The sequence below is a fragment of the Pempheris klunzingeri genome, chromosome 16, assembly GCF_042242105.1.
Source record: "Pempheris klunzingeri isolate RE-2024b chromosome 16, fPemKlu1.hap1, whole genome shotgun sequence".
Lineage (NCBI taxonomy): Eukaryota > Metazoa > Chordata > Actinopteri > Acropomatiformes > Pempheridae > Pempheris > Pempheris klunzingeri.
Window position 1 is genome coordinate 4,780,145 of NC_092027.1, and position 25,128 is coordinate 4,805,272.

The 25,128-nt window shown below is 41.1% G+C and overlaps 3 protein-coding genes across 4 annotated transcripts; 1 reads left to right on the forward strand and 2 right to left on the reverse strand.

Annotated features, from left to right (window-relative positions):
- Positions 1-5,624: 5,624 nt before the first annotated feature.
- LOC139215116 (sialin) lies at positions 5,625-18,994 on the reverse strand. Of its 2 annotated transcripts, XM_070845970.1 has the most exons (12): positions 18,974-18,994; positions 15,811-15,881; positions 15,383-15,542; positions 13,771-13,988; positions 13,285-13,518; positions 12,671-12,845; positions 12,355-12,473; positions 10,977-11,138; positions 10,482-10,614; positions 9,759-9,906; positions 8,885-8,975; positions 5,625-7,984 (listed from the first exon to the last, which is right to left on the reverse strand). In XM_070845970.1, the coding sequence occupies exons 3-12, from the start codon at positions 15,465-15,467 to the stop codon at positions 7,814-7,816; spliced, it is 1,536 nt and encodes a 511-aa protein (XP_070702071.1). In that variant the 5' UTR covers positions 15,468-15,542; positions 15,811-15,881; positions 18,974-18,994; the 3' UTR covers positions 5,625-7,813. The 2 variants fall into 2 exon arrangements, with proteins under 2 accessions (XP_070702071.1, XP_070702072.1); XM_070845971.1 differs by lacking the exon at positions 18,974-18,994 and having other exon boundaries at positions 15,383-15,539.
- A 466-nt stretch (positions 18,995-19,460) lies between these two features.
- Positions 19,461-21,482, forward strand: mycbp (MYC binding protein). Its single transcript, XM_070845973.1, has 5 exons — positions 19,461-19,574; positions 19,834-19,906; positions 20,047-20,095; positions 21,061-21,190; positions 21,299-21,482. Exons 1-5 carry the CDS (start codon positions 19,560-19,562, stop codon positions 21,338-21,340), a joined length of 309 nt encoding a protein of 102 aa, XP_070702074.1. The 5' UTR covers positions 19,461-19,559; the 3' UTR covers positions 21,341-21,482.
- Positions 21,483-22,188: 706 nt separating this feature from the next.
- Positions 22,189-23,697, reverse strand: LOC139215117 (gap junction alpha-9 protein-like). Its single transcript, XM_070845972.1, has one exon. The coding sequence runs from the start codon at positions 23,695-23,697 to the stop codon at positions 22,189-22,191; it is 1,509 nt and encodes a 502-aa protein (XP_070702073.1).
- Between the last annotated feature and the right edge of the window lie 1,431 nt (positions 23,698-25,128).

Sequence of the window (25,128 nt, forward strand, 5' to 3'; positions counted from 1 at the left end):
CACACTCTTAACACACACACTAACACACTCGCTCGGCTTTCCCTCCAGTTCAGGTAACAGCCACATAGACTTGGCAGCTGCTGCTTTCACTCAGCGGAGAAAGCAGAGCGGCCACGACGGAGGGGGGAGTGGGAAGTTGAGCAAAGGGCCGAGAGGTGGAGAGGGAGGACGAGAGGCAGCCAGGGGGAGATATGGGGAGAGGAGGGAGGCGATAAATCGACACAGGGGCAGGAAGATAGCGGCAACTTGCTAATAGAGTCGTAAAAAATGATGATGAAACAGGTACAACTCGTAGAGTGGACGTTAAAGCAATGAAAGCTCACAGACTGGACAGACACCCTTTAAAATGTAATTATATAATTATACAATATGTATTTAATGTACAAGTATTGTAAATGAATCCCTGGTACATGTTCCTCCTTGTTTATTTGAACATGATTAGGATGGTATTAATAATAATAATGCAGAGCTCTGAATGAACACAGCTGGAGTGATTCATATCATTAAGGACAGATACATTTTTTCACACTATTAAACATATTTGGACAAATGTTCTTTAACTCAACCAGTTTAAATCATTTTGCCTCACGTATGATTTTGGACTGACTATATGTTCTTACACTTACATTTCCACATTTGATGTTTATTTTTATGGCAAAATGATCCTTAAAATGAGTTAAACAGTGGCATTGAAAAGTCTTAAAAAGCCTTAAATCCAACTTGCTGACACATGTCGACACCCTGCATGATATAACCCGTCTGACGAGGCTATACGTGAAGAGCCACACCTGTAGTCTTCAACACAGAGCACGATGCACACAGTATGTATGTCTCTGACTCCGCAGGGTGCCACAGTGTTGAGCAACATTACCACAGGCTTAAAAATGTGGTCCGATTTAAATACATTTACATTAGCACACCAATGATGCGTTTGAGCCCTTGAGCCCTCAGCTCAGTGTCCTAGCTCTCTATCTCTGATCGACCATAAACACACCTGACAGATGGATGGACAGGTAGATAGTTAATAATAGCCCTAATATTGTGAGCCTGCGCTTAAAAATCCAAAAGTTAAAAGGTTGCACAAAGATTTCACAGCGCACAGAAGTAAATTTTATTATTCTCTCTCTATATGGATGCTGGTGTGCAAAGATTACTTTGTCATGTAAAAAGAAAGAAATAAACAGAAGTAAAACTTATGTTAAAATGATTAAATGTAAAATACTTTTTGAAATAATTAAACAACCCTTTTCCTAACACAGAAACAAACCTGTCATTTGTAAACCATTGGTGACATTAGGTGCAAATAACAGAGCTTTCAAAAACTCGGAGTCTCCCAGTTGTAGGTACAAAGTAGGAGGTGAACCGTCGTAAACTCATAATTACCATAACTCTGATGTGACTGTCTGACTGCATGATATGACGTCATGAACACGGCAAAACATCCGCATGCTAACATGGTAACAATGACGATGTTTAGCAGGTATAATCTTTACTAGTTTGTTAGTTCATTCCTTTTTTCATGTATTTTGAATTCAAAGTATCGGACAAACTTAAATCTTGACCTGATGATGGTGCAAGAGGAAAATATATCATTTATTTACAATTTATGGTTTATGGTAGAAGTCCCACATGCTGATGTTTTGCAGGTGTAATGTTCACCATCTTAGCTTAGAATGTCTCTAGTTTTTTTTTAGTATTTGTTTGTGAACATAAACTGTGTAAAAGAAGTGGACATAGCTTCCGGGTTTGAAAAGTGAAGCCAATGCTGAAGAGCCTTAAACCTACATTCTTTGTAATGGCGGGCTGGGGGCGACTCTGCCGGCTCCAAAAAGAAGTCTGATTAGATGAAAGTCCCTTTTCAGAGGAAAATAGATGATAAAGCAGCGTAGGCTTTAGGGTGGGACTGTGTTGAGACTAATCAATCAGAGGCAATCATTGTGTCACTACTGGCTTCAGAAAACGATGGCGACGCCCATAGAGCCAAACTTGAGGCTTCAAAACGGTTGTCCACAAACCAAAAGGTGACAGCGCGGTGGCTACGTCTACTTCTGACAGTCTATAGTAGTAAACTAAAGTATCGGACAAAATGAGATCTTGATCTGTTGATATTTTCAGAAAAAAAGTCACAGGATCCCCAAAGATATTACAATTAATCCCCAGGAGGGCATGAACGTGTGTACCAAACTTAAAGGCAGTCCATCCAATAGTTGTTGAGATACTCAGTTGAGACCATAACTGTCAGTCTGATGGTGGCATTAGAGGAACAGTCAGGGGGATCAATCACCAATCATTCATTGTCTGGAGTCCAGGAGCGTCTGTATGGCATTTAACAGCCAACAGTCCATCTAATAGTTGAAATATTTCAGTCTGGGCCAAACTTGTTATACCAGCTGACCCACAAGCCGACATTTCCTCCCCTGGAGCTACGTCCCTGGCATGGCTAAAGTCACACACACATTTACACAGTGCCCCAAACACAGCTCGGCTCTTCAAGACGAAGCCTCTAATAATCTCATGACGGAACAGTGCAAAGTACAACAGCTGTGCTCCTATTTCAGTGCACAACTAGAGGAGAGAGGGGGGAGTGTGTGTGTGTGTGTGTGTGTGAGTCTGTGTGTGTGTTGAAGGGAGAATGTGATTCAGTCAGACTGTGTGTGTGTGTGTGTGTGTGTGTGTGTGTTGAAGGCAGAAAGTGATTCAGTCAGACTGGCAGCCAGGCGCTGGCAGCAGGTCAGCGATGAGTCATCTGGTATGAACGGTGGTTATAGCAACCAGAGAGACGTGAACACTTTAACTAATGACTGAGAGAAACCTGTTGTCTGTTATGATAGATAGATAGATAGATAGATAGATAGATAGATAGATAGATAGATAGATAGATAGATAGATAGATAGATAGATAGATAGATAGATGGACGGTTTATCAGTCTGGAGAACTGATTTGTTCAATGTGTTGTCTGTATGACAGAAAATAAATTCTCTTTTTTTCCAGGTTGTGGTTTTGATGCACATAAACTGAGCTTTTATACACCTATTTCTCAATAACTGGTAAAATATAATGACTTGACAGGACTGTCTTCATAATAAGCGTCAGCATCTCAAGATTTTTCTCTGCAAACAATAAATTTGTGCATATTTTCTCCCTTTCAGCCGTGAGAGCACTGAGGACGGGTACCGATGGAAGGTGATAAGGTCCGGTTGGGAGGTGATTTACAGGGTGAGAAAGGGGACAAAACCTGAAGAATTCTTCCAAAATGCATCAAAATAAAAAAGTAAAACAAACATCAAGCTGTGGGTGAAGTGGCCACAATCAGTAGACGTTATCCATTTGGTGACGAGGGTCGCAAGCAGACTTTGTACTAAAGACGGCGTCCACTACTTTTGGCTTTAAAGTATAGTGTAGCATAGAGAGGTAAGATAGACAGACAGTATTTTTCCTCACACAGAAAATATACATATATCGATTTGACCATATTATGGCTTCTGGTTTAAATCATAGTTTGTAGTGGGCAGCAGCATCAGCTCAGTCCTGACACTGTTCCAGTACAAAATCGGCTTCATCTGCCAGCTCTAAGAAACATGACTTGGTGTCTGTGTGGGCGCTGTAAAAAAAAAAAAAAAAAAAAGGCTCTGACTGATTGTGATCGATGCCAACATTCAGAAAACCCCACAGCTCTGGCATTCATGTGCGTACAGGCAGAGTTTAAGGTAACTCAATCTAAATGGCAATGTCAGCACATTGTATGCAATTACAATCTGATCCCGGGGAACAGTCAATGCAAATAAAGCACATTTGCAACACATTGCCGGTTCCACATCTCCTGCTGTCCCACGCTCCCCCACTCTCCACACTTGCAAACACCCCGGTTCACACTTGCAAACAAAGTATTGCCTTTTGGTTTCATCTGCATTTGTTTCACACTCCGATGTGTTAAAGATAAGTGTTTATCACATGCATAACACAGCCTTCAAGGTAGGTAGCTACTCAGTTCATTATTTGGCTACAATTTTGGGGGCTCCGGACCATTTCACCCTCAAGGTAGCTTTAGGGGGGGGGTCTGTCTTTGTATTGCTTATTTCAAGGCTCAATCCATTTTTAAACAAGTATTCAGGTTCTATATAGTAGCTATTGTGGATCTGTAAAGCCTGTTAAAATACTGGCTGTGATATTGGGCTCTATAAATAAACTTATCTTTATTTTTGTCAGTCATTAAGTCTGGTTTTTGCACTAACGCTTGTCAGAGGTACGAGAATGTTTCTTGAATCTTAAGAGGTTTGAACCCAGCTGAAACCCCAATACATGTTTAAAATGTCATTTAAAAACTATTCACACATAATACTTATTTTAAGGTGCTCAGATTATCTTTATTTCTAAACAAAGTGTTTGCATTTTAAAGCCTACTTTATGTTCAGGTGTGTGGTAAAGAAAAAAACACAGGATAAAAGTAAAGGTAAAGGACAAAGTAAAGGAACTATCACTAAAAAATGAATTGGACTCCAATGCAACAAAACTGAGAGATATTTTACAACATAGATCAAATGAACAGAGCTTGCTGGATCTAAATATTGCTTAAAGGTCATTACTTAGAATCACTTATGTCAGAACAAGATAAACGTCTCACAGGAGCCCAAATAATCATAATAATTATAATAATCATGGATTTGCAATGTTCGGTTAAAAAATACAAGTTGTGTAAGGGGGGAATTATGTAATTTGAATATGAAACTGAAAAATAAATGTATTATTAGTGAGAAAATATCCCCAATTAATATGTGTAATAGACTAGGACTGGTTCTGTTACTAAGCCACACAAAGAAAAGCTTATAAAAAAGGAATTAACTATTTCTGCGGATGTTTAATCCGTCTTTTAATGATATATTGTGCAGATACAGAGTGAATACTAGCTGGAGTTTTAACTGCTTTGTCATCAAAAGTGGATTAGCAACACAATGCTAACATCACCTAGCTAACTTTAACAGTTAATATAAATCAAAATGAGGGTTTGGTGGCGTTTTGAACTGCCAAGAGAAACACACCGAGTCATGAGAGGACAAACATTTACACCGTAAACGCCTGAAATTGGTCAAATTAAAGAGCGTCTAGCCATGCTAATAAAGATGCTAATGTTAGCTAGCTGCTGTAAACTCCTTTGGGCTTGACCAACAACCTGGCTGTAAATACTCAAATAAAACCACCAATAAAATAGTCAGCTTTAAGCCAGCTAGGTGACCATTCAAACGGTATTAAAGAGGAGTTAATTGACGGGGAGATAAATAAGTTTTCGTGGAGAGACAGTAACCAACCAATAGATATAACATGGTAAAAGGACGCCATTGTGGATACCGTTGAGGAAGGGGGACGACATTACCCGTTACACCACGCCGGTGTCGTCACGAGAACATCCGGGTCAAAAATCTGATGCAAGCTTCAGCACCATCCTGGCAACAACCAACACCACTGATAGCAAAAAAACAAGCAAAGTGCAGGGTTAAAATACACCAGGACACATGTTTCTGTTTATTTAATGAAAATACAAAGGAGAAAATGTAATGAAACAGCCAGTCAGATGAATATTCAAGGCTAGACATTAGTATGAAGTCAAGAAAACCAACTTTTAGTCTGATGTAGTTCTGTTTTAGACATGCAAGACTATAACAGCTTCATAGATTAAGAAATACTCATCAAAATGTTTAAGCTTCTTTCTTTCTCTACTTTTTAATTGTAACTTTTTTTCCCCTTTTGTCACCCACATTGTATATTTAGTTCCTTGCACCATCTACTGGCTGCAGAGCAGAATTTAAATCCCAGCTGAGATACCCCCCAGCTTTACAGGGCGGGTGTAGCTGCTAACCCATGTTTGAAAATAAAGTTTAAAAAGCAAGTAAATTCAAGTGATATGTTTATTTAAAGTTGACATGTAGTTCATGAAAACATCTCAATAGCATGTGGGCACAAACGATCTGTTTACAGAATATAGAACTCATACATTTGGCTGATTTAGGCCAAAAATGTTTTTATCCACCTGAATTCTATATTCTTCTACTGAAACAGCATTTATACTTTTGTTTTGGGAAAGAAAAATGACAGAAAATAAGATTTACGCTAAAGGATGTTGTAAAATGTAATGGTTATGTGTTATTTTAGGGTCATTTGGTCTCAGAACTACGGCTCTGATGATCTCCTTAACACTTTTGTGCATTTTTAGTCACGATGGGACACTTAAATCTGCAACACCGGCATAAAAACCTGATACAAAGGGCGACTATTATGACACCTGGAGGCAGCAGTTGAGCATTATTATTTTAGTAACAAAGGAAACATTTAAATAAAGGTTTTTGTCCCATTTTCTCACTCAATCTGAGTGTCATGCACACATACATTTCCATTTTCAGAGCTGACTGTAAGATTAAAACAGTGTGAAACAACACCGTAGTCTGAACAGATCTATGAACACACACACACACACACACACACACACACACACACAAAGGGTCATACATGAACATGTAATGGTGAATGGCTAAACTGGCTAAATATTTAACATATTTGAACAACATCAGGGAATGTAAATACATTATTGCATCCGTTTAAAAACACCATATCTTTACAATCATAGTGCACTTTGACATACTGCAAGAGTCGATGAAAATGGCAAGATGTTTTTTTTTAAATTGCTTATTTCCTATAAAAAGAATAATTATTGTAGTTGAAAAAACATGGGCAGCATCTTGGTGAGGTGCTAAACCCACAGACACAATTAAAAACACTGCTCATCCACATATTTCTTGGAACCTTAAACACCAAGTTAAGTCCAAGTCCATGGCACTTTTACCTAAAATATTTAAACCCTGGCAGTGGAAGATGCTTTGGTTTTCTGGATGAAACTAAAGACCTGTAGCTTTCTAAAGATGGAAAAACCATCTCTTAAATGTAAGGCCTTTGGTGTATTTGTGTGTGAAAAGTGCTTCTCTTGGTCCTACTGGACAGACTGGTAGTGGTCAGAGAACAGAAACAGCTGTAAACAAAACAGCTAAAGTTATGCAGTTGACAACACTTGTGAAAAAGTGTACGGTTTGTTATATGTGTGTATATATATGGTTCCTATCTGCTTCACAGTTCAAGAAAAACTGAAAAACCTTTAAAAAAAAATTGATTTGTTTTGGTCTAACCTGAGGTGCAGCTTGAATATATGATGCAAATATCACTGGTTATTATGTAAATACTGCTCTAATGCAGAGACTTGTATCGTAACACCTTCACATTCAGCAACAGTAAACAGGACAAATTAAAGGAACTCACATTTTCCTGATTAGACCTGAATGTTAAAGGCAGTGAATATCCAGCACATGTTGAGTCATGTTTTTTTTTGTGCAAATAGTAAATCTGTCCACTTGTCTTTGATGCAGCGATAACATCCATCTGCTCCTCAGACACTATCCCACTTTAAAAATGTGCCTTAAAATGTAACATTTTTTTGTATAAAACTGCTCTATAATCTTAAATCTCTTTGCTGGAGTTATTGTACAAATCACCTGGGTACAAACTGTCCAACAACAGAAACATATTGTAGTTATAACATATTAATAAACACTTTCTTTAGACACCAAAACCTTTAAATTGTTCGTTTAACAGTTTAACAGTCCTGCTCCAGTGATATAAATGTTGTGCTGTGCCTGGACAATAATATACTGCACTAACTCCTTCGACTTACAGACCTCTAGTTGTCTAATTTTCTGTATCCAGCACACAGTTTAAATTTTAAAGCTCCATGAGCTGTTTCTGTTTGTGCTTCTTCATCTGCATATCTATGTTTTATGTGGAGATGGACCTGCTCCTCTTCCTCCTCTCAGCTTCTTCTCGCTCCTCCTCCGTGACGGCCCACGGTTGGATCTTCCCGCTGCCGAATATGGCGAAGAAGAGAGCGCCGCCGACGTTGATCCCCGCCGCGACCCAGAACACCTTTCTCCAGCCGGCCAGGGTGTGCTGACAGCCAGAGAGACGGCACATCAAAGGGTTTTACATCACAACAGAGAGTCATAGACACACTGATATACACACTGATCTACACACTGATATACACACTGATCTACACACTGATCTACACACTGATATACACACACTGATATACACACTGATATACACACTGATCTACACACTGATCTACACACTGATGTACACACTGATATACACACTGATCTACACACTGATCTACACACTGATCTACACACTGATATACACACTGATCTACACACTGATCTACACACTGATCTACACACTGATGTACACACACTGATCTACACACTGATCTACACACTCATATACACACTGATATACACACACTGATATACACACACTGATCTACACACTGATATACACACACTGATCTACACACTGATATACACACTGATATACACACTGATATACACACTGATATACACACACTGATCTACACACTGATATACACACTGATCTACGCACTGATATACACACTGATATACACACACTGATCTACACACTGATCTACACACTGATCTACACACTGATCTACACACTCATATACACACTGATATACACACACTGATATACACACACTGATCTACACACTGATATACACACTGATATACACACTGATATACACACTGATATACACACACTGATCTACACACTGATATACACACTGATCTACACACTGATCTACACACACCTTCATTCTTCTACCTGATGTTTTCTTTTACAGTTTAACTTTTATATTTCACAGATACTTTGAACCCGCAGCCTCACACAGTAGAAACAGTAAACTACAGTCAGTAAGTCGACTCTGTGTCTCGGCCGTTCTGCTCCACACAAAGTGAGAGAACTGATCTTTCAGTTTCACAGACTTACGTCTTTAGTAAAGTATCCTGTAGCAATAGGGGCCACGACTCCAGGAATGGTGCCGAATGTGTTGGTGATTCCCAAAAGGAATCCTGCATACCTGCAGGAGAGAGAAAGAAATACATTCCTCAGTGTTTTAATCAAACACAAAGTCACTGAGAGGAGCGAAAGTTATCACCCTAAAGCATCAAATTACAGTTACGACATTTGTTTTAGTGTCTCACACACTGTGAGTACAACTGTATTAAAACAGGAGTCAGGAGGACAAAACCTGGTGATTTCAGAGAACAACTATTCACATCCTCATATTACTATTAATATGTCTGAGTGCTGATTCGAACTGAGACAATTAGTTGATCAACAGAAAATCAAAATTCCTCCTCCTGGTCCAGCCTCAGACTTAGAGGTGCTGACTCTCATTCTGACCGCTTCACACTCTGCTGCAACCCGCTGGAGGTCTGAGGGAGCGAACAGAACCACGTCGTCTGCAAGAAGTAGAGACGCAACTCTGACGTTCCCAAACCGGACGCTCTCCACAATCAGTTAAGTGTTCAAGTCAATTTCCATCAATAATGCAAAAAGTCTCTGACGCCAGGTCTGTATTTGTCATGACTTGCTGCATTTCTCTGTTTTATATCTTTGCATCTGAACATCTCTGGGTTTTGGACATTTGAAGACATCACTGAAGGCTTCTGGGTAATTGAAATGACCACGTGCAGCACTTCCTTAAAAAACACTTCTTATACTTCTTCTTCTATACTTTTATATCTCCTCCTGACTAGTTTATCATTTATTGTTTTATTGAACGCTCTACTTTTGCTGCCCACATTGTAAATTTCCCCACCGTGGGACTACTAAAGGAATATCTTATCTCAACACCCACCGAGGAGCGATGTCTATTTGGTTGATGAAGACTCCGGAGGCAGTGGCCCCTCCAATGCTCGTGGAGAGCGTGAGGAAGGTGACGGTGAGGACGTGGCTGCAGCCGGCGTAACTCACAGCCACGAGGAAAGCTGCAGCTGGCAGCAGACCTGCAGAGAGGAGGGAGGCGTTAAACAGAAATACAAATATACTTTGGTTTTATTGGTTCTTTCCATTTCTTTAAATATTTAGTTGTACAAATAAAACGTTTTATTGGCACGACATCTAATGTGGGTTTATTTACTCAGTTCACTGAGAGTATAACTATATCTGGACATTAGCTTTATAATTTCATTTCAACAAACTGAATCTATACCAGATGAGCAGATGAGGGCAGCATTACTCCATTCAATAATAATACTAATAATATTACTACCACCACTACTACTACTACTACTAATAATAATATGTGACAGGGGAAATACAACGCCCCCCCGAACTGCTTGGTCTGGAAACGTCTCATAGACCAACACATGCTATGTAATCAATGTAGGAACACTGGCCCTCTGTGTCAGGGTAATTATATACAAATGTGTAAGTAAATCACTTCTCAGAGAGCCTTTAACTTCCCCAAAACCTGCACGCCTCCTCCTGTGACAGTAAACCAGACACAGAAGCCCTAAGGGTGCACACAGCTGTATATGTGACGTACACAAAGAGGATCTGAGAGGAAAAGTTTCCTGACCTGTGAGTGTGAAGAGTTTACGCACAGCGGTGACGCTGAACACCCTCCTCTCGATGAGGTAGTCCGCCATGACACCCGACAGCATGGAGAACATCCAGGCCCCGAGGTACGGCAGAGCGGAGAGGAAACCATTCTGGACAAAGAGACAGAGAGTTATTGTTGTGGTCCTGCGTTAATACATTCAGAGAAGGATTTCATTATTACAGTTTTAAGAAAAGAAGAAGTCCAGCATGTCAGTGATGAGACATCAAAACCATCTATGATTCACTGGAAACCCTTAAACCCTAACCCTTAAAATAAATAGTTTGACATTTTGTATTAGATGTTCAAATTGAGACCACTCTGTTAGATTAGCTTAGCAGTTAGCTTAGCTTAGCATAAAGACTGGGAACAGAGGGAAACAGAATGCCTCTTTTTAGTCCTTCACACAGCATTACGATTTATGTCCAATCATTTTTGACATGAAACGGAGGAACCAATAAATTGAAATCTCACCGATTTTAGGTCAAAGTGCATGATGCTGTTCATGTAGGTGGGCAGGGAGGTGAGCAGGGTGTAGTAGGACCAGTTTGCACACATCTGGGTGATGATGATGGCCCACAGGGGGACCGACAGCACCATGGACATCAGGGGCACGGACCAGCCATGACCTGTACCCTGCAGTTTGAGCTCACATTAATGACAAAATCTTTGGAACATATATGATAGAAAAAGCTCATTAATAGAAAGATAATCATCATTTATGTCATGATACAATGAAAATGACTGTTCGACTCATATGTGCATACACTGAGGGGGAAGCTTTGGTCGAGGTAGTGGTAGACAGAAACTCCTGTGTTTTGTAAAATTACTGCTTTTGTCAATGGAGTCTGGTGGCTTTGAAGAGAGCGATATAACGGCAGTTTCTGGATAAACAAAAAGGATCTTACAGATTTATTTCTTCAAGGATTCTTTCTGTAATGACTTCAAATAGCAATCTGAGCCACTAAGCAACTTTTAGTGGATGTACTTTGGTTGGACGCTGCCCCCAGGATTGTATTACAGCCGTTGTAGGTTGGTCGTGTCTGCTGGCGGAGGCGATCTATTGGACCAATTCCCAAACTCTGTGTACCTGCTAGTCATTTTGAACGCAGGATATGTAAAAATACAGCAGAGGTATAAAAACACCAGAGCTCTCCTTAAAGTTTAAGAAAGAAATTTTGAACATGTTTTTGTTTTTGAAAGTCATACTGACTAAATGGAATTAGGATCTTTGCATAGGAAACGCAACCAACTGATAAGCAACAAAAAGGCAGCTGAGGGGAAGAGAAAGTAAGAAAAAGAGGGAACAATAAGGGAAATGGAAACAGGAAGTCTGAGTTATATTATAATTTATATTGCAGAAAAACTCTACAATACAGAGCAGAGGTGTGAGGGACAGTTTCAGTACGTCCAAAACTCCCTTGCAGTTGACATGAAGTGTTGTTATTAGCAATATAAAAACAAGTCTAGTGAGGTAATTACATGAAACACCAGCTTCCATACAGAGTGTTCATAAAGTGAAACTGCATGAGTGGACTCATCATAATAATCCTTAGTTTTATGTGATTATAGCCGAGATTTAAAGCTTCACTCAGTGTTACAGCTCATCATGACAGAGGAGCTGCAACTGACCAGAGCATTCACACACACTGCAAAGAACCTGTTGATGATATTACATCCTCTGGCTTCTCTGGTTTCAACACTTTCTCCTACAACTTCTGTTATTTGTACTCACTACTACTTTCTTTATTTGACCAGCTACGCTTCAGAAAATCTAGAGATAGACTGAATAAGTGTGAGATGCACATCGAGGTAAAAGAAAACCTCATTAAGGTTAATGTTTCATGTGCACCTGAGGTCCAATGGAGTTTATGATGTAATCTCTCTCCTCTTTGCTGATTCGACGATGGGTGCGAGGGTCATCTGATACAAAAAGAAACCAAAAGACTGCCCAGAGGCAACCAGCACCCCCTGAAAGAGAGACGCAGAGAGAGAAAACCTTTTATTTTACAAGCTGGTGAATGATTATTAGGTATTCAGGTTTGACAGAGAATGACCGCTGTCACACTGCTCCAAACGTGCTGTAATATATAATGCTATAATACAATAAAAGGGAGCAAGGCCAGTAACCACCCCGGCATTTTTAGCGTTATGCCCCCCCCACTCACCACAGAGGTAGAAGACAGCGGGCCAGCCTAACGTTTGGCAGATGTAGCCGGTGAGCGGCAGAGCCAAAAAGGCTCCGAAGTTGGCCCCAGAGCCCGACAGGGTCATCAGGCGGGAGCGCTCCAGAGGGGGAGCCCACCGAGCCCACATGGCCATCATGGCCGGGAACGTCACACCCTGGAGACGAAAAACACAGTCAGACAGGCAGAGAGCAAGACAGGTAGGTCAACTAGACATTTAGAACGTGCTCAAGGTGATTATTCAGTTTGGGAAATCCCACTCAACAGGGACTAGTTATCGTCTCTGTTGCTAGGGCGTTACTAGGGGTCGGCCTACTTGCTGGAGCTGTAGGTTTCATTACATAGCAGTCTTATAACGTCACTGATCATTTTCCAGTAATTAGTGCCATATATTTCATGGAAACGGATGTAACACTGTCAAAAAGCTCCACAATATGAACACATTTTAATTAGATCTTTTATTTTGTTGGTAACTGTTGTAAAATCGCAAAAAACTTCACTGCCGTGCCAATAATGATGGTAAAGCTCACCCTCTCCTGTAATACTGCTTAATAAATTAATATTCCCTGCAGCCTCCTGCTTGTACAGACTCGTACCTCTCCGAAGCCCTCCAGCGCTCGTAGTGCAAACAGCCAGTATGACCCCAGCTGGGCGGCCAGAGGGGTGAGCAGGGTGAGGGCAGCAGTGCCCAGCACACCCAGACCCATGAAGATGCTGCCCCCGTAGTGACCGGACAGGTAGCCACCCGGCATCTGCGTGCCCAGATAGCCGAAGAAGAAGGCTCCCAGCAGCCAGCCCTGAGTCTCCGAGTCCCACGGGTACTGAGGGACCTGGGACAAGAGAATTATGGTAAAAGGCATCAGAAAGGCTCAAATGTATAAACAGGGCGAAAACAAAGAGAGAAGTTCACTAAAGGTTGTTTTTGGCAGCCAATACAGCTGGTGCACAGCCTGTTGGTGGCTGTCGGCTGACATGATTTACTGGAACAAACAAAAATATGTAAAAATGGGGCCCAGGTTTAAAATACCCGGAGTTCTCCTTTAAGAATTAGTGAGAGGAAAATGCTTTAAAAACATTGGTACCCCGTCAGGTTGTGGGAAAACGTCACTGGTGTTGTCCATCCCTGGCGGCAGTGGACAAGCGTGGAAGACGGAGCTGTTCTGGGCCGGTTTGGGGTCGGTGACATTCACCATGGCAACCATGGCGACGCTGAGGTTGACCCGGAGACCGTAGACCACAGCGAAGCCCAGGAACATGAGGAAGGCCAGGTTGAGGCGAGCCGAGCAGCACTGGGGAGGAACTGTCCGTGGAAAACAGGAGAATATTTACATGTAGTCTGGAGTGTGAACATCGTGTCACAAACCTGGTGTTAGGGTGTAGGTGACTACTGCTTCTAAAAACACTCAAGTCAAGTATTGTATTGTTCGCACTTTGTAGTTTTTAATATTTAAAACATAATTATGGTCATGAATATTATTATTATTATTATTATTTCATCAATCATGTAATGGGAGTTAATTTTCATTCATTTTTGATAAATCCGCTCTCACTCCCACACTCTAAATGTTCACATGCGAGATTTTGTTTATAGGTAAATGATAAAACAATTTAAAAAACATCAAATTCAGGCTAATATTATTTGCTGTCAACGCATTTACAGTGACGTTTTAAATGTTAGTGAAAGGCAAAATCAGTACTTCTCATAAAAGTAATTTAGATTTAGTTTGGTAGGTTTAATAACATTTACTATACACATACTGTTATATATATATACTGTGTTTTGAGGTTTGCTGTTGTGGATGACCCTTGTGTCTACATTTTGACTGCAGAATGTTCCTTTAAAATCACATGTCTAAACTGGCGATCCATGCATCTTTGGAGTCACCTCTGGCTCACTCAGCCGCGGCCTTTACTTGTCTTTATCGCTGTAGCACATGATTTCATTGCACCATCAGTTTAACTGCAGCCATTGGATGGTCAGCGACCTCATTAAGGTCTTACATAAGAGGTCACCTGTAACCAGTGAGGTGCTGATGTGTGTACGACTGCTACAACTGCAAAGACCTGCTGAGTAACCAGAGAGAAACACCTGCGACAGATCTCTGTTTCTGTTCCCACAACCACAGAATGAGAAAATAGCACATTGTTGTGCAAACACTTCCTCTACCATGAAGCAAACAGCGGCTGAGACATTACACTATTTTGTTTGTGTTTATGTTTAAAATTTACATCCAACAAAAGAGACAAACATCAAAATGTGGAAAAACTGCAGTGACACAATCAGAGAAATGCAACAATGATTGAAATAGATTAATTTGCTGCATATTTAACTCCTCAGAGCATATTTACTGTTTAATGTCATGTTGGAAGTGAGAATGTCTTTGTTTGCACCTGTTGTTATGTAAAATCAAATACAATCAATTAATTGATTAGATGCTTGAAAGTGAAACTATTCATACCCAAAATATATAAAATAGGGTTGACTTTTAAAAATACCAGCGTTATCCTTTAATAAATGCCTTTTCAATGCCAGCTTGGGCCTCCCACAGCCCAAAGACACACAGGTTAGGTTAACTGGTGACTTGCCTGTTGCCTGTGAGTGTGGTGTGAGGTGAAGTCAGCTGGGACTGGCTCCAGCCACCCTGCCACCCTTAAGGATAAGCAGTATAGACAACAGATGGATGAAAAACACACCTGCTTCATTCTCGATGAGGGGTTCACTGTCGTCACTCTCGTCTGAAGCGGCTGAGTTGATGGAGTAGCCATTTGGTAGCGGCATGGCACTCGGCTGGCCCAGGAAATACTAAAAATCGGCAAAGATGATGTCACTGAGCCATGGCGTCCAGGAAACCTGCTGGGCATACGGAGGCAGGGATCAGAAAACACACAGGCAGAGCAACACAGGAACACACACACGAACAATAACAGACAATGAGGATGTGAGAAAAACCCGTCACATGGCACAAAGCGTCAGCAGGTTTTGATTGCAACCTGATACACAGCAGGTTTTGGCAGCAATAATAATAACATGAAAAATATAACAAAATAAAGAACGATACACAAACACAGTGATTCTTCCTGATTTCATGAGATACTGGAAGTTTGACCAAAGCTGCACTTACAAGAGTTACTGATGCTCAGACCCGGGAGATGACGAAGGTGATGACGACGCTGTACTTCACTGAACAGGTTCCTGTGAGAGAGAAATAAAATAATTCCAATACAAACACAACAGACTGTTTGCTGCTGGGAAAAACCACCCGTGTCCTCGGCTTGACACACCTTTGCAAATTTCCCCAATTCGGGACGAATCTTTCCAAGTCCATCAGTGTGGTCTTGAGACCAAAGGTCATTTTAAAAAACATGAAATCCATCTAACTGGTAAAAGCCTTAATCGGTTCCAGCTTCTTAAATGTCAGGATTTGATGCTTTTCTTTGTCACATGGCAGTAAACTGGGTATGTTCAGGGTTTTGGACTGTTGGCTGGACAAAAGAATAACGTGAGGACATCACCTTCACTGATAGCTCATAGACAAATTGATTACATGACAGACTATTCAACAGGTTCATCAATAATGAAAATAACTGTTACTTGCAGCTGTAACAGACTTTAAATAATGTAAATAAGAAGCACTGATAGAAGAAGTATTCACATGTTTTACTTAAGTAAAAGTAGTAATACCACAGTGTAAAAATCCTATATTCTGTATTCAAAATCATGATTAACTAAAAGTATAAAAGTATTAGTAGTAAGTTTGAGGAGTCGGGTTGGATTTTGTAACACCAAGAGGTGGAATATGGTGTTATCACAGAGAAATGATCCTCTGAAGCAGCTGGTCTGAGGTTATCACACCAATAAACAGCTACAATGACGGTGGAATGACCCTTCAATCAAATCATTACTGCAGTCTGACTGCTGTAAGTGTCACGCTTCACGTCAATACGTATTGTTATAAGGAATGTGTCAGCCACCCAAAACCTTCACGCTGCGAAAACGATCATGCTGACAGCTTTAAATCCTCCGCACAAAAATGTGTCGGTCAGCACAAGCCGGACAAACACTGGAGCGACTGTTTTTAAGTGCATTTATGTTGTTAAGTGTAAAAAGTTTAGAGCTGTTATTTTCATTATCGTCTAATCTGCTGATTATTGTGAATTAGTGGCAGAAATATACAATTAAATGAGAGGCTGAAGCTAGTTAGTGTTTATATCTTAAGCCGTTAAGCTTTTCATCCAAACAGATACATTTTCAGCCTTTCGACATCACTGATTAATCAACTAAATGTTTATTTGTTCATGAATTGTAAAAGTCAATGCAGTTGTTTTTCTGCAGCTTACAGGAAGTGTGTTTACAGGAAGGAATCAGATTAGAAAAACTGGCTGCTGCTCTCGTGCACTGAACTAACGACTGCCCACCCTGTGTGTGTGTGTGTGTGTGTGTGTGTGTCATTGAGATAGCGTCATAGTAAGTTGCGTAATCCACAAACAGCTCCTAAAGTAAATATTTAATTGCTCTCTAAACACAATTTATCTGTTAGATATCTGCTGCAGACTCAGACGTTTGCATTTCTCCTCAGTTATCAATAAAGAATATACTGTCATTGATCTTAAGATGTAACTGGCCGCCTCTTCTTTGGACCTGAGTACATTTCTGACCTCTCAGCTCGTTGTGAGCACTTCTCATGGTGTTATTACGCTGGAGCGACCTGTCTGAGGAGACCAAGTCTATCAAATCAAAACTCCCCTTGAAGTCTTTTTTATTATCAATATTATTATTATTTATTCTCAGTTCACAGTTTCAGACTTTTTCATGTTTTCTTTTACACGTTTTCCTTTCATTTAAAACGATTTGTGTGTTTTGGTGAAGGATCTCTTTTCATCTATTTGTTATTTATCTTTATCTTTTAATTTTTCTATCATTGCACAACGTTTTGGTTGGTTTTTTGTTTGTTTGTTCTGTTCCTGTGTTTGAATGTTTTCCGCTTGGTTTATTCAATGTCTGCTTATTTGATATCATCACTTTACATGATTTTCTTTTGACTTCTTTACAATTCGCACAATTGTATGATACCAAAAATGGAGCTTATAAAAATGGAATATTTTTGCTCAATAAAAGATAATTGACAAAAAAATGATTTGTTCAAGTTTTAAATGTCTTTTGGGGGCTGCAAAATATTTCATTATTATCGATTAATCTTCAGATCATTTTCATGAATAATTAGTTGTTTGATGTAATTGTGAAAAATGCCTGTGACAAGTATCGTTTTGTCAAATAAATGGTCCAAAAAAACCAAAGATTTCCAGTTCGCTACAGAAGAAGACAACAGAAACCAGAAAATACTCATATTTTGGATGCTAGAATGCTTATATTTTGGCATTGCTGCTAGAAATATTACTTATTGTTGTCAAAATTGGTGCAGGTTAAATTTCAACTCAATAACATAATATAATGGAATATATTTTACACAGGTCTTCTAAAGTCTGTGTGTACATATCTGTCACAACATCCGTGTAACAAACAGGTTGTGTTATTTCCAACACATAAACTGACAAGATGACCAACACTGTGCATCCATAGTATCGTGCACCGCATGACATCCCTGCATTTCTATGCATAACAAAGCAAACACTATCAGCCATGACCATGTGACGCATATCTGCAAGTGAGTGTGTGTGAGCCTATCCTCAGGAAAAAAGAAAACCAGTTCAACCCTCCTTTCTGAAACAATTAATGTAATATGTATTTAATTGAACTGGAGTTGCAAAGGTGAGATGTTTTTTAATAAGCAATATGTCCCATTTTCAGCACTGACATCTATAAAAACCTAAGTGCTGAAACCCACTTCCTATAAGACTCAATATATATATCATTGTCAATTACCTACATTTTAATTAAATGTGTGCAAGCAAGTTACCACAGCACAAAGTGATGCTTTTGTCAAACTAACAGCATGTAAAAACCATAGTTCAGCTTCTCAGCTTCTAGTAGATTCATCTAATATTAGTATTAGTGAAATTACTCACCTGTTACTAAGGTGTGTCTGTTGGCCAACTGCTTGATTCTTTAATTAAATATTAATTTCTATTAATATGGCTGAATAATGTGAAAAGTGATGCAAATAATGAACTGATAAAACAAGTGCAAAATGTATCAAAGTATGACACATGTACAGATATATAACAACAAGAAACAGTGTTAGCATAAAGCTAGTTAGGGACCTGTCTATAACTGGTGCATTACTGCTTGATTCAACTTGTATGGACATTTCCTCAAACGCTGCTTACCTTGTGAAGGGTTTTAAGCTCGGTCGAGGCAGCCTGGTCGGGACATGGGACGTAAAACTCGGTGAAATGTGTCATGTCACAGCCGGCGAGACAACAAGTGAGCTGTGCATCTGTTTTCAGTCAGCTCAGAGAAACACAGTCATGTGAGCAGAGCGCTGCGGGGAAACGCTGATCTATAAAGACACTGGAGGAGCTGCGCCCGCTGTCACTCCGTCCTGCGGAGATGGAGCCCTACGTTTTATACGTCAGCACTGCGGAAGTGACGTCTCCTGCACCTGACCGTTCTCTCCCGCTAGCTTTAACTTCTATGTTTCGGGTTGCCACGGTTACCGCGACAAAGTACTAAGAGATGATAAAGATGTATTTTTTTAAAAATTCACTGTGGTATTTCTTAATCCGAATTATTTATTTAACGCGATAAATCTATTCCGGAAGAAATGCATTTCCGCATCGCTACGGCCGTTTTAATGTGTTGTCATGGCAACGAATCCACCTCCTGTGTGTTGTAGGCAGAAGCAAACAAACAGCCCGGCTGGCAACACTTCACGTAAATTTACCTGTAAATTACACAGCTACCGTCATATTCATGGCCCATTACAGAGTGAGTATTTGGTTACCTGCTCTCTGAAGCTGTTGGTTATTCTTACTCGCTAATGTTAATAGTTCGTAGTGGGTAGTATGGAGCATGTGCTAATTAGTTAGCTAAAGCCAGGCCGTGAACGCACCGTTTCCCATGTAGTTTTTTGTTGATTATAAAAGAAAATCCCCGCCACACACCCACAGTTGTTTTGTCAGTAGATACAATCTGTCACACATGTGCTACTAATTCATGTGAGCCAATCGTTTGTTTTATATTTCAGGCTTCAGAATCGAAACGAGAACAATTTAGAAGATATCTAGAAAAATCTGGGGTTCTTGACACTATAACAAGCGGTAGGTATACAAGCGATGTGAGGAGCTTATTTAGCGTGTACACATGCATCCAAAACTTGGTGTTAAACTCATCCATTCACTTTGTTTCCATCGGCACCCCTGCTGTGCTGCTTCATCCTCTCGCCGTTTCTCTTTTGCAGTTTTAGTGGCACTTTATGAAGAGACTGACAAACCTAACAATGCACTGGAGTATCCTTTTCAAGTGTGTACAGCTTTAAAGAAGTAATAAACTGGTATTGGGATGCCTCTAAATGGTGATTCAATGACCCTCTAACCCCAAAACAAGGAGAAATCCGGCAGAAAAACAGATTTTTAGATCAAATACATTGACAAAATAATATCCAGACTACCAATCACTGTGAAACCAGAATTTCTTAGTTTTGTTATGAATTGAATCTGTTGTATAACCCGGCAACAGACCTGGGAGAGACTTTTCCATTATGACCTTCTTTTAACACATTTATTTTAACTTGTAAATGCTATGGCAATTCTGCATCAAGGCCCACATTTGAGAACAAAAGAGTCATTTTTTGCTTTCCAGACAAGCTTCTCCATCATGGCTCTGATTCAACAAAAGGAAATTGAATCCTGGAAAAGTCTGCAGTGATCTTATAGATCAATACCATAACCACTGTGTGTGGTGTTAGTGTTACACCGTCTGGAGATAAGGTTGGTGCTGTCTCAGAGAGGGTGGAAGATATCAGCCAGTGGATAACAGAACAGCATTTCCCCTATGAGAGAATTTCTTTTAAATGTCAGCAATGTAGCTGGGGGGCGGAAATAGATTGAACATTGATTTTGAAGTGTGACTGCTAGATAATTGAACCCAGCGAATGTGTCAGCTGGGCTTTAGTTCATTGTACTTTGGTGCGTTGCTGTAATTTTTGTCACCCTGATTATCAGAGTATGAATACAGCACATCAGGTAGAAGATTGTTGGTCATAGGAGGTCAGAGGAGTTGTTTTCTTGCAGAGACGTCCATGAGCAACAATCTGAATCATCGTTTTATTTTACATTAATGACCCCAGAAGGAAATAAGTCACTGTTGCTGGATAGTGTCCTTACCAGGCTTGACACCTGACCACTTTGTTAAAACTAAATTTTTCTGTGGACTGAATATTGAGAGCACGTGTTTACCTGAACCACCTGCACAGCTTCATAAAGCTTCACCTCGGTGCGGCGGGTCCAGAGCCGGCAGACGCCGAGGCTCTTCGCATGGAGCTGGCTGATCTACAACAGAAGTGTAACCTGCTCATGGAGGAGAACAAAGAGCTGAGGAACAGGGTGAGACAATGCTAACATTTCTAGTTTACAAATAAACCAGAGCTGCCTGCGATTGAGCGTGTTGCTTTTACTGTAACCTCTAACCTCGGCCTTAATATCATCTTCCAGCTGATGCAGTATGAACCACCTGAGGATGGAGCTGCGGAGTAGAAAGGAGGAGTTATGTCGCTGCTTTCTGGGCTTAAAAAAGAAAAATGTGCCAGAAAAACAAGAGCATTTTTTGAGAAATGTGTAAATGTTTATTACATAATAATGGATGTACAGTGGAAACAGCATCACTGTAAATTTTTGTTATTTAACTTTTTGCTTTGTCGAAAATAAAAATGTTTTTTTCAGCATTTCTCTTCATGTCTTGATATTTCCAACCAAAATAATGATTATTTTTCTAATCATCTTTAGTTTTTTAGTATTTTTTGTACAAAAAGTCAAAGGTCACTGCTCATGTGCCTGATGGGAAATTAAAGTCAGACAAATGACAACATATAACAGAAAACACACAAATGCAGAGATACTTTTCAGTCACTGTGACATCTGGAGCTGAATATTTTGATGTTTAATGTTGCTTGAAGCACTTCCTGACACGTTGGAACGGGATGGACTCGTTCAGACAGCGTCACTGATTGCATAACGGCACCATTCGACCCTAAAATAACATTATAGATTCGTGCTGTCAGTTTTCCACTCCTCTCTAATCAGTCAGACAGTACTGTGGCATTCAGCCAAATCATTAAATGTCCAGCAGAATCTCTGTAACACACGTGGAAATGTAAGAAAACACAACCGTCGGATAAGATGAAGAGCTGATGTTTGATTGCAGGTTGTCTTTACGCTTCATAAGGTCTTTTTGCAAACTGGCTGCTCTTTGGCTTGTTGTGCTTGTTTTAATGTCTTTTAAAGAACTTCGATGTGTGAAAAGTGCAGTGATGCAGTGTTCACACCCAGCGTTACGGCCTATTCAGAGTTTCTGTTGCCGTGTTGGCGAGCAGGCAGTGTGTAGTTTATATCTGCAGGTCGGTTGGAGCTCGCCTGCTGCTGGCACTGCTCGCCGCCGACACTCTGCGGTTTGGAGAGGAGGCGGTGGGGCTGTTACTCTCCCGGCTGTGTCGAGATATAGAGCTCAGCTCCCCTGCAGAGTCCGGGCTCTGGGGCCTGCTCGGCCTCTTAATGTCTGACTTTGAGAGCAGCCTGGCTCGGGGGCCAACACAGCTGCTGCGTAGCTTCATGCTGTTGCTCCCGTGGTACGAATCTCCGCTGTCCGAGCCGTTCCCCTCCACCAGAGTGGAGCAGTTCCACGGTGGACTGAGCCTCCGTGTCTTCCTCACAATGCCTGACAGTGTTGTGCAGGAGGAGGTGTCGGCCACAGGGAGGGTGGGATACTCAGACCTCGCACACCCCATGTCCTCGTGATGGGGGGAAGATCGATCCTCCTGCTCGTCCTGCTTGTCTGCAGGAGGAGAGCGAGTCTCGCTGCTGGTGTTGTTGGAGTTGCTGTTTTGCTCTGTGGGGCTCGGCACTCCCTCCTTCACGTCCTTGTGGCTGTCCGGCTTTGCACCAGGGTCCCCTTGTATTGGGACGAAGGCCGAGGAGGCACTAAGAAGAGGGTAGTTCGGTCCGTTGCCCTGCTTCTCCAACAGTAACGTGTACCCACATGGTGCTGTGGGAATAGTAGTCTTACGGCCCACAGATGTGCCCATGCAGACCTGATGCACAACTGAGTTCTTTTTCGACTTGTTGACGTAATAATCGTCGAGGTCGTCCTTCAGATGTGGGTAGTAGTCCAGGATGCCCTTCTTCAGCTTCTTGAACCCCAGGTGCATGATCTCTAGGAGGCTGAGGAAGAGGGAGATGCACGCAATCGCTTGCATGAACACCATGAAGACAGATTTCTCCGTGGGCCTGGAGACGAAGCAGTCAACCACATTGGGGCACGGCTCCCTGTCGCACTTGTAAAGGGTGCTCAGGTGGTGTCCGTACAGGATGTACTGACCCATCATGAAGCTGACCTCGACCACCGAGCGGGTGACGATGTGGGCCACATAAGTACACAGCAGAGAGCCCCTCAGCGGCGCTTTGTTGAGCTTCCCCTGCTCCAGCTGCCTCATCTCCTTCTCGATCCTCCTCCTCACCTCCACCAGCTCCACGTCCACCGCCTCCAGCTCGCGACGGAGAGCCACCTTCTTGCAGTGGCGCTCCTTCTCCAGAGCTCGCAGCTGGTAGATGGCATGGCCCATGTACACCAGGGAGGGCGAGGACACAAAGATCACCTGGAGCACCCAGTAGCGGATGAGGGAGATGGGGAAGGCCTGGTCGTAGCAGACGTTGCGGCAGCCGGGCTGCTCGGTGTTGCAGATGAAGTCGGACTGCTCGTCGTTCCACACGTCCTCTGCAGCGACGCCCAGCACCAACATCCGGAATATGAACAGGATGGTCAGCCAGATCTTTCCGACCATGGTGGAGTGGATGTGCACCTCCTCCAAGATCCCCCCGAGGAAGTTCCAGTCTCCCATGTTTTACTTTAGCAGTGCTGTAACGAAAGTGGGAAACAAGTCAACGAAGAGCTTTTGAGGCTCAAACTGATAATATTTATAGAAAGACACAAAACTGCAACAGACCCCTCGATTTGTTTTTTTAAATTGTGATCAAGCTACAGACTGAGGGAGACATTTCACTGCTCTCTGGTGGACAAACTGAGTCACTGTGACACTTTCTAACTAACCTCAACTTTTACTTTTCTGTAATTCAGGTGTTTTTGTTACTTATGGGTTGATAAACCACACACACTGATACTGATACATTTGTCTGAACTAGCAGAGGAAACAGGTGAAACAAACCTAGAAAGTGAAAGAGTGCATTCACTCACTTTTCAGCTGCTTTTTCTTAAGTAGTTCTACTTCATGCCACTTTCACCTGGATTATATTTCACAGGTAAATGCTGGACTTTTTACTCTGCTACATTAGTTGATAGCTGGAGTTATCAGCTATCAGATTAAGATTTCACATCATAAAACTAGTTTTATGAGATGAAATGAATGATCATCGACCACCCAACCGTATAAAAACTACATCATGACAGCCTCACATGTTAATACATCACTACACCATTTACACCATAATGAGTACTTTTGGTATTTCAAGTACATTTTTCTGATACGTCTGTATTTTTTAAGTCAACGTTTGAACTTGTATTTTTTTTACATTGTGGTATTGCTAATTTTATTGAGTAAAAGATCCAAATACCTGTCCCGCCACTGCTTTTATTTATACAACCGGTTTATCCAGTTACAGCAGAGGCCTATCCCAATAGACAATCAAATTAAATCCATGATGTTATTCACGAGAGTTACTAAAAACGGAGTGTTTTTTCACATCAAATAAGACAAATATTGCTCTAAAATAAAGCTGAAATACACTCACTCACTGTAATGTTCTTACAAAGTGACCTAACTTACTAAACAATGTCAGATATTTCTTTTAAAATAAGTTAACTTACCTTTCATCTTGGATATGAACTGTAACATTAAAGGCCCTTTGCAAGAAAGCTGCTGATGCCGTTGAACACAATCCTACAAACACATCTTTCTTCTGCTTTATCTTCTCATATAAACATGTAAAAAGAGAGATTTTAGTCTCGGCTGGTGGTGAAAACTGGACAAAAACAAACAATCCCTGCCGGCTCTGCCTGTTCACAACTTATATCCTGTGAAAGACAAACACAATCAATGCCTCTGCACTGTTCTGTTGCCATTTACCTTGCAGCAGTGCGAGCGGACTGGCTGCCAGTTCCTGCGAGTCATTAGGGCTGAAATGTGCCGTCAAATATTCAATTGTTTGACGTCTATTACTGGTTGAACCCAGAGGACCCTGAACTTGTTTGATCCTCTATGTTCACACAGGACAAACGTGATCTGATCTGATCTGATCCTCAAAGGTGGTTTATT

Excerpts from the sequence above, each read along its gene's own strand:
- LOC139215116 (XM_070845970.1), bottom strand. The coding sequence starts at position 15,467 with ATGCCGCTACCAAATGGCTACTCCATCAACTCAGCCGCTTCAGACGAG. Across the intron at positions 13,519-13,770 it reads TTTTCCCACAACCTGACGGG|GTCCCTCAGTACCCGTGGGA; the intron begins GTACCAATGTTT and ends CTCTTGTCCCAG. Across the intron at positions 10,615-10,976 it reads TGCACTTTGACCTAAAATCG|AATGGTTTCCTCTCCGCTCT; the intron begins GTGAGATTTCAA and ends CTCTTTGTCCAG.
- mycbp (XM_070845973.1), top strand. Across the intron at positions 19,907-20,046 it reads TCTTGACACTATAACAAGCG|TTTTAGTGGCACTTTATGAA; the intron begins GTAGGTATACAA and ends TCTCTTTTGCAG. Across the intron at positions 21,191-21,298 it reads ACAAAGAGCTGAGGAACAGG|CTGATGCAGTATGAACCACC; the intron begins GTGAGACAATGC and ends ATCATCTTCCAG.
- LOC139215117 (XM_070845972.1), bottom strand. The coding sequence starts at position 23,697 with ATGGGAGACTGGAACTTCCTCGGGGGGATCTTGGAGGAGGTGCACATC.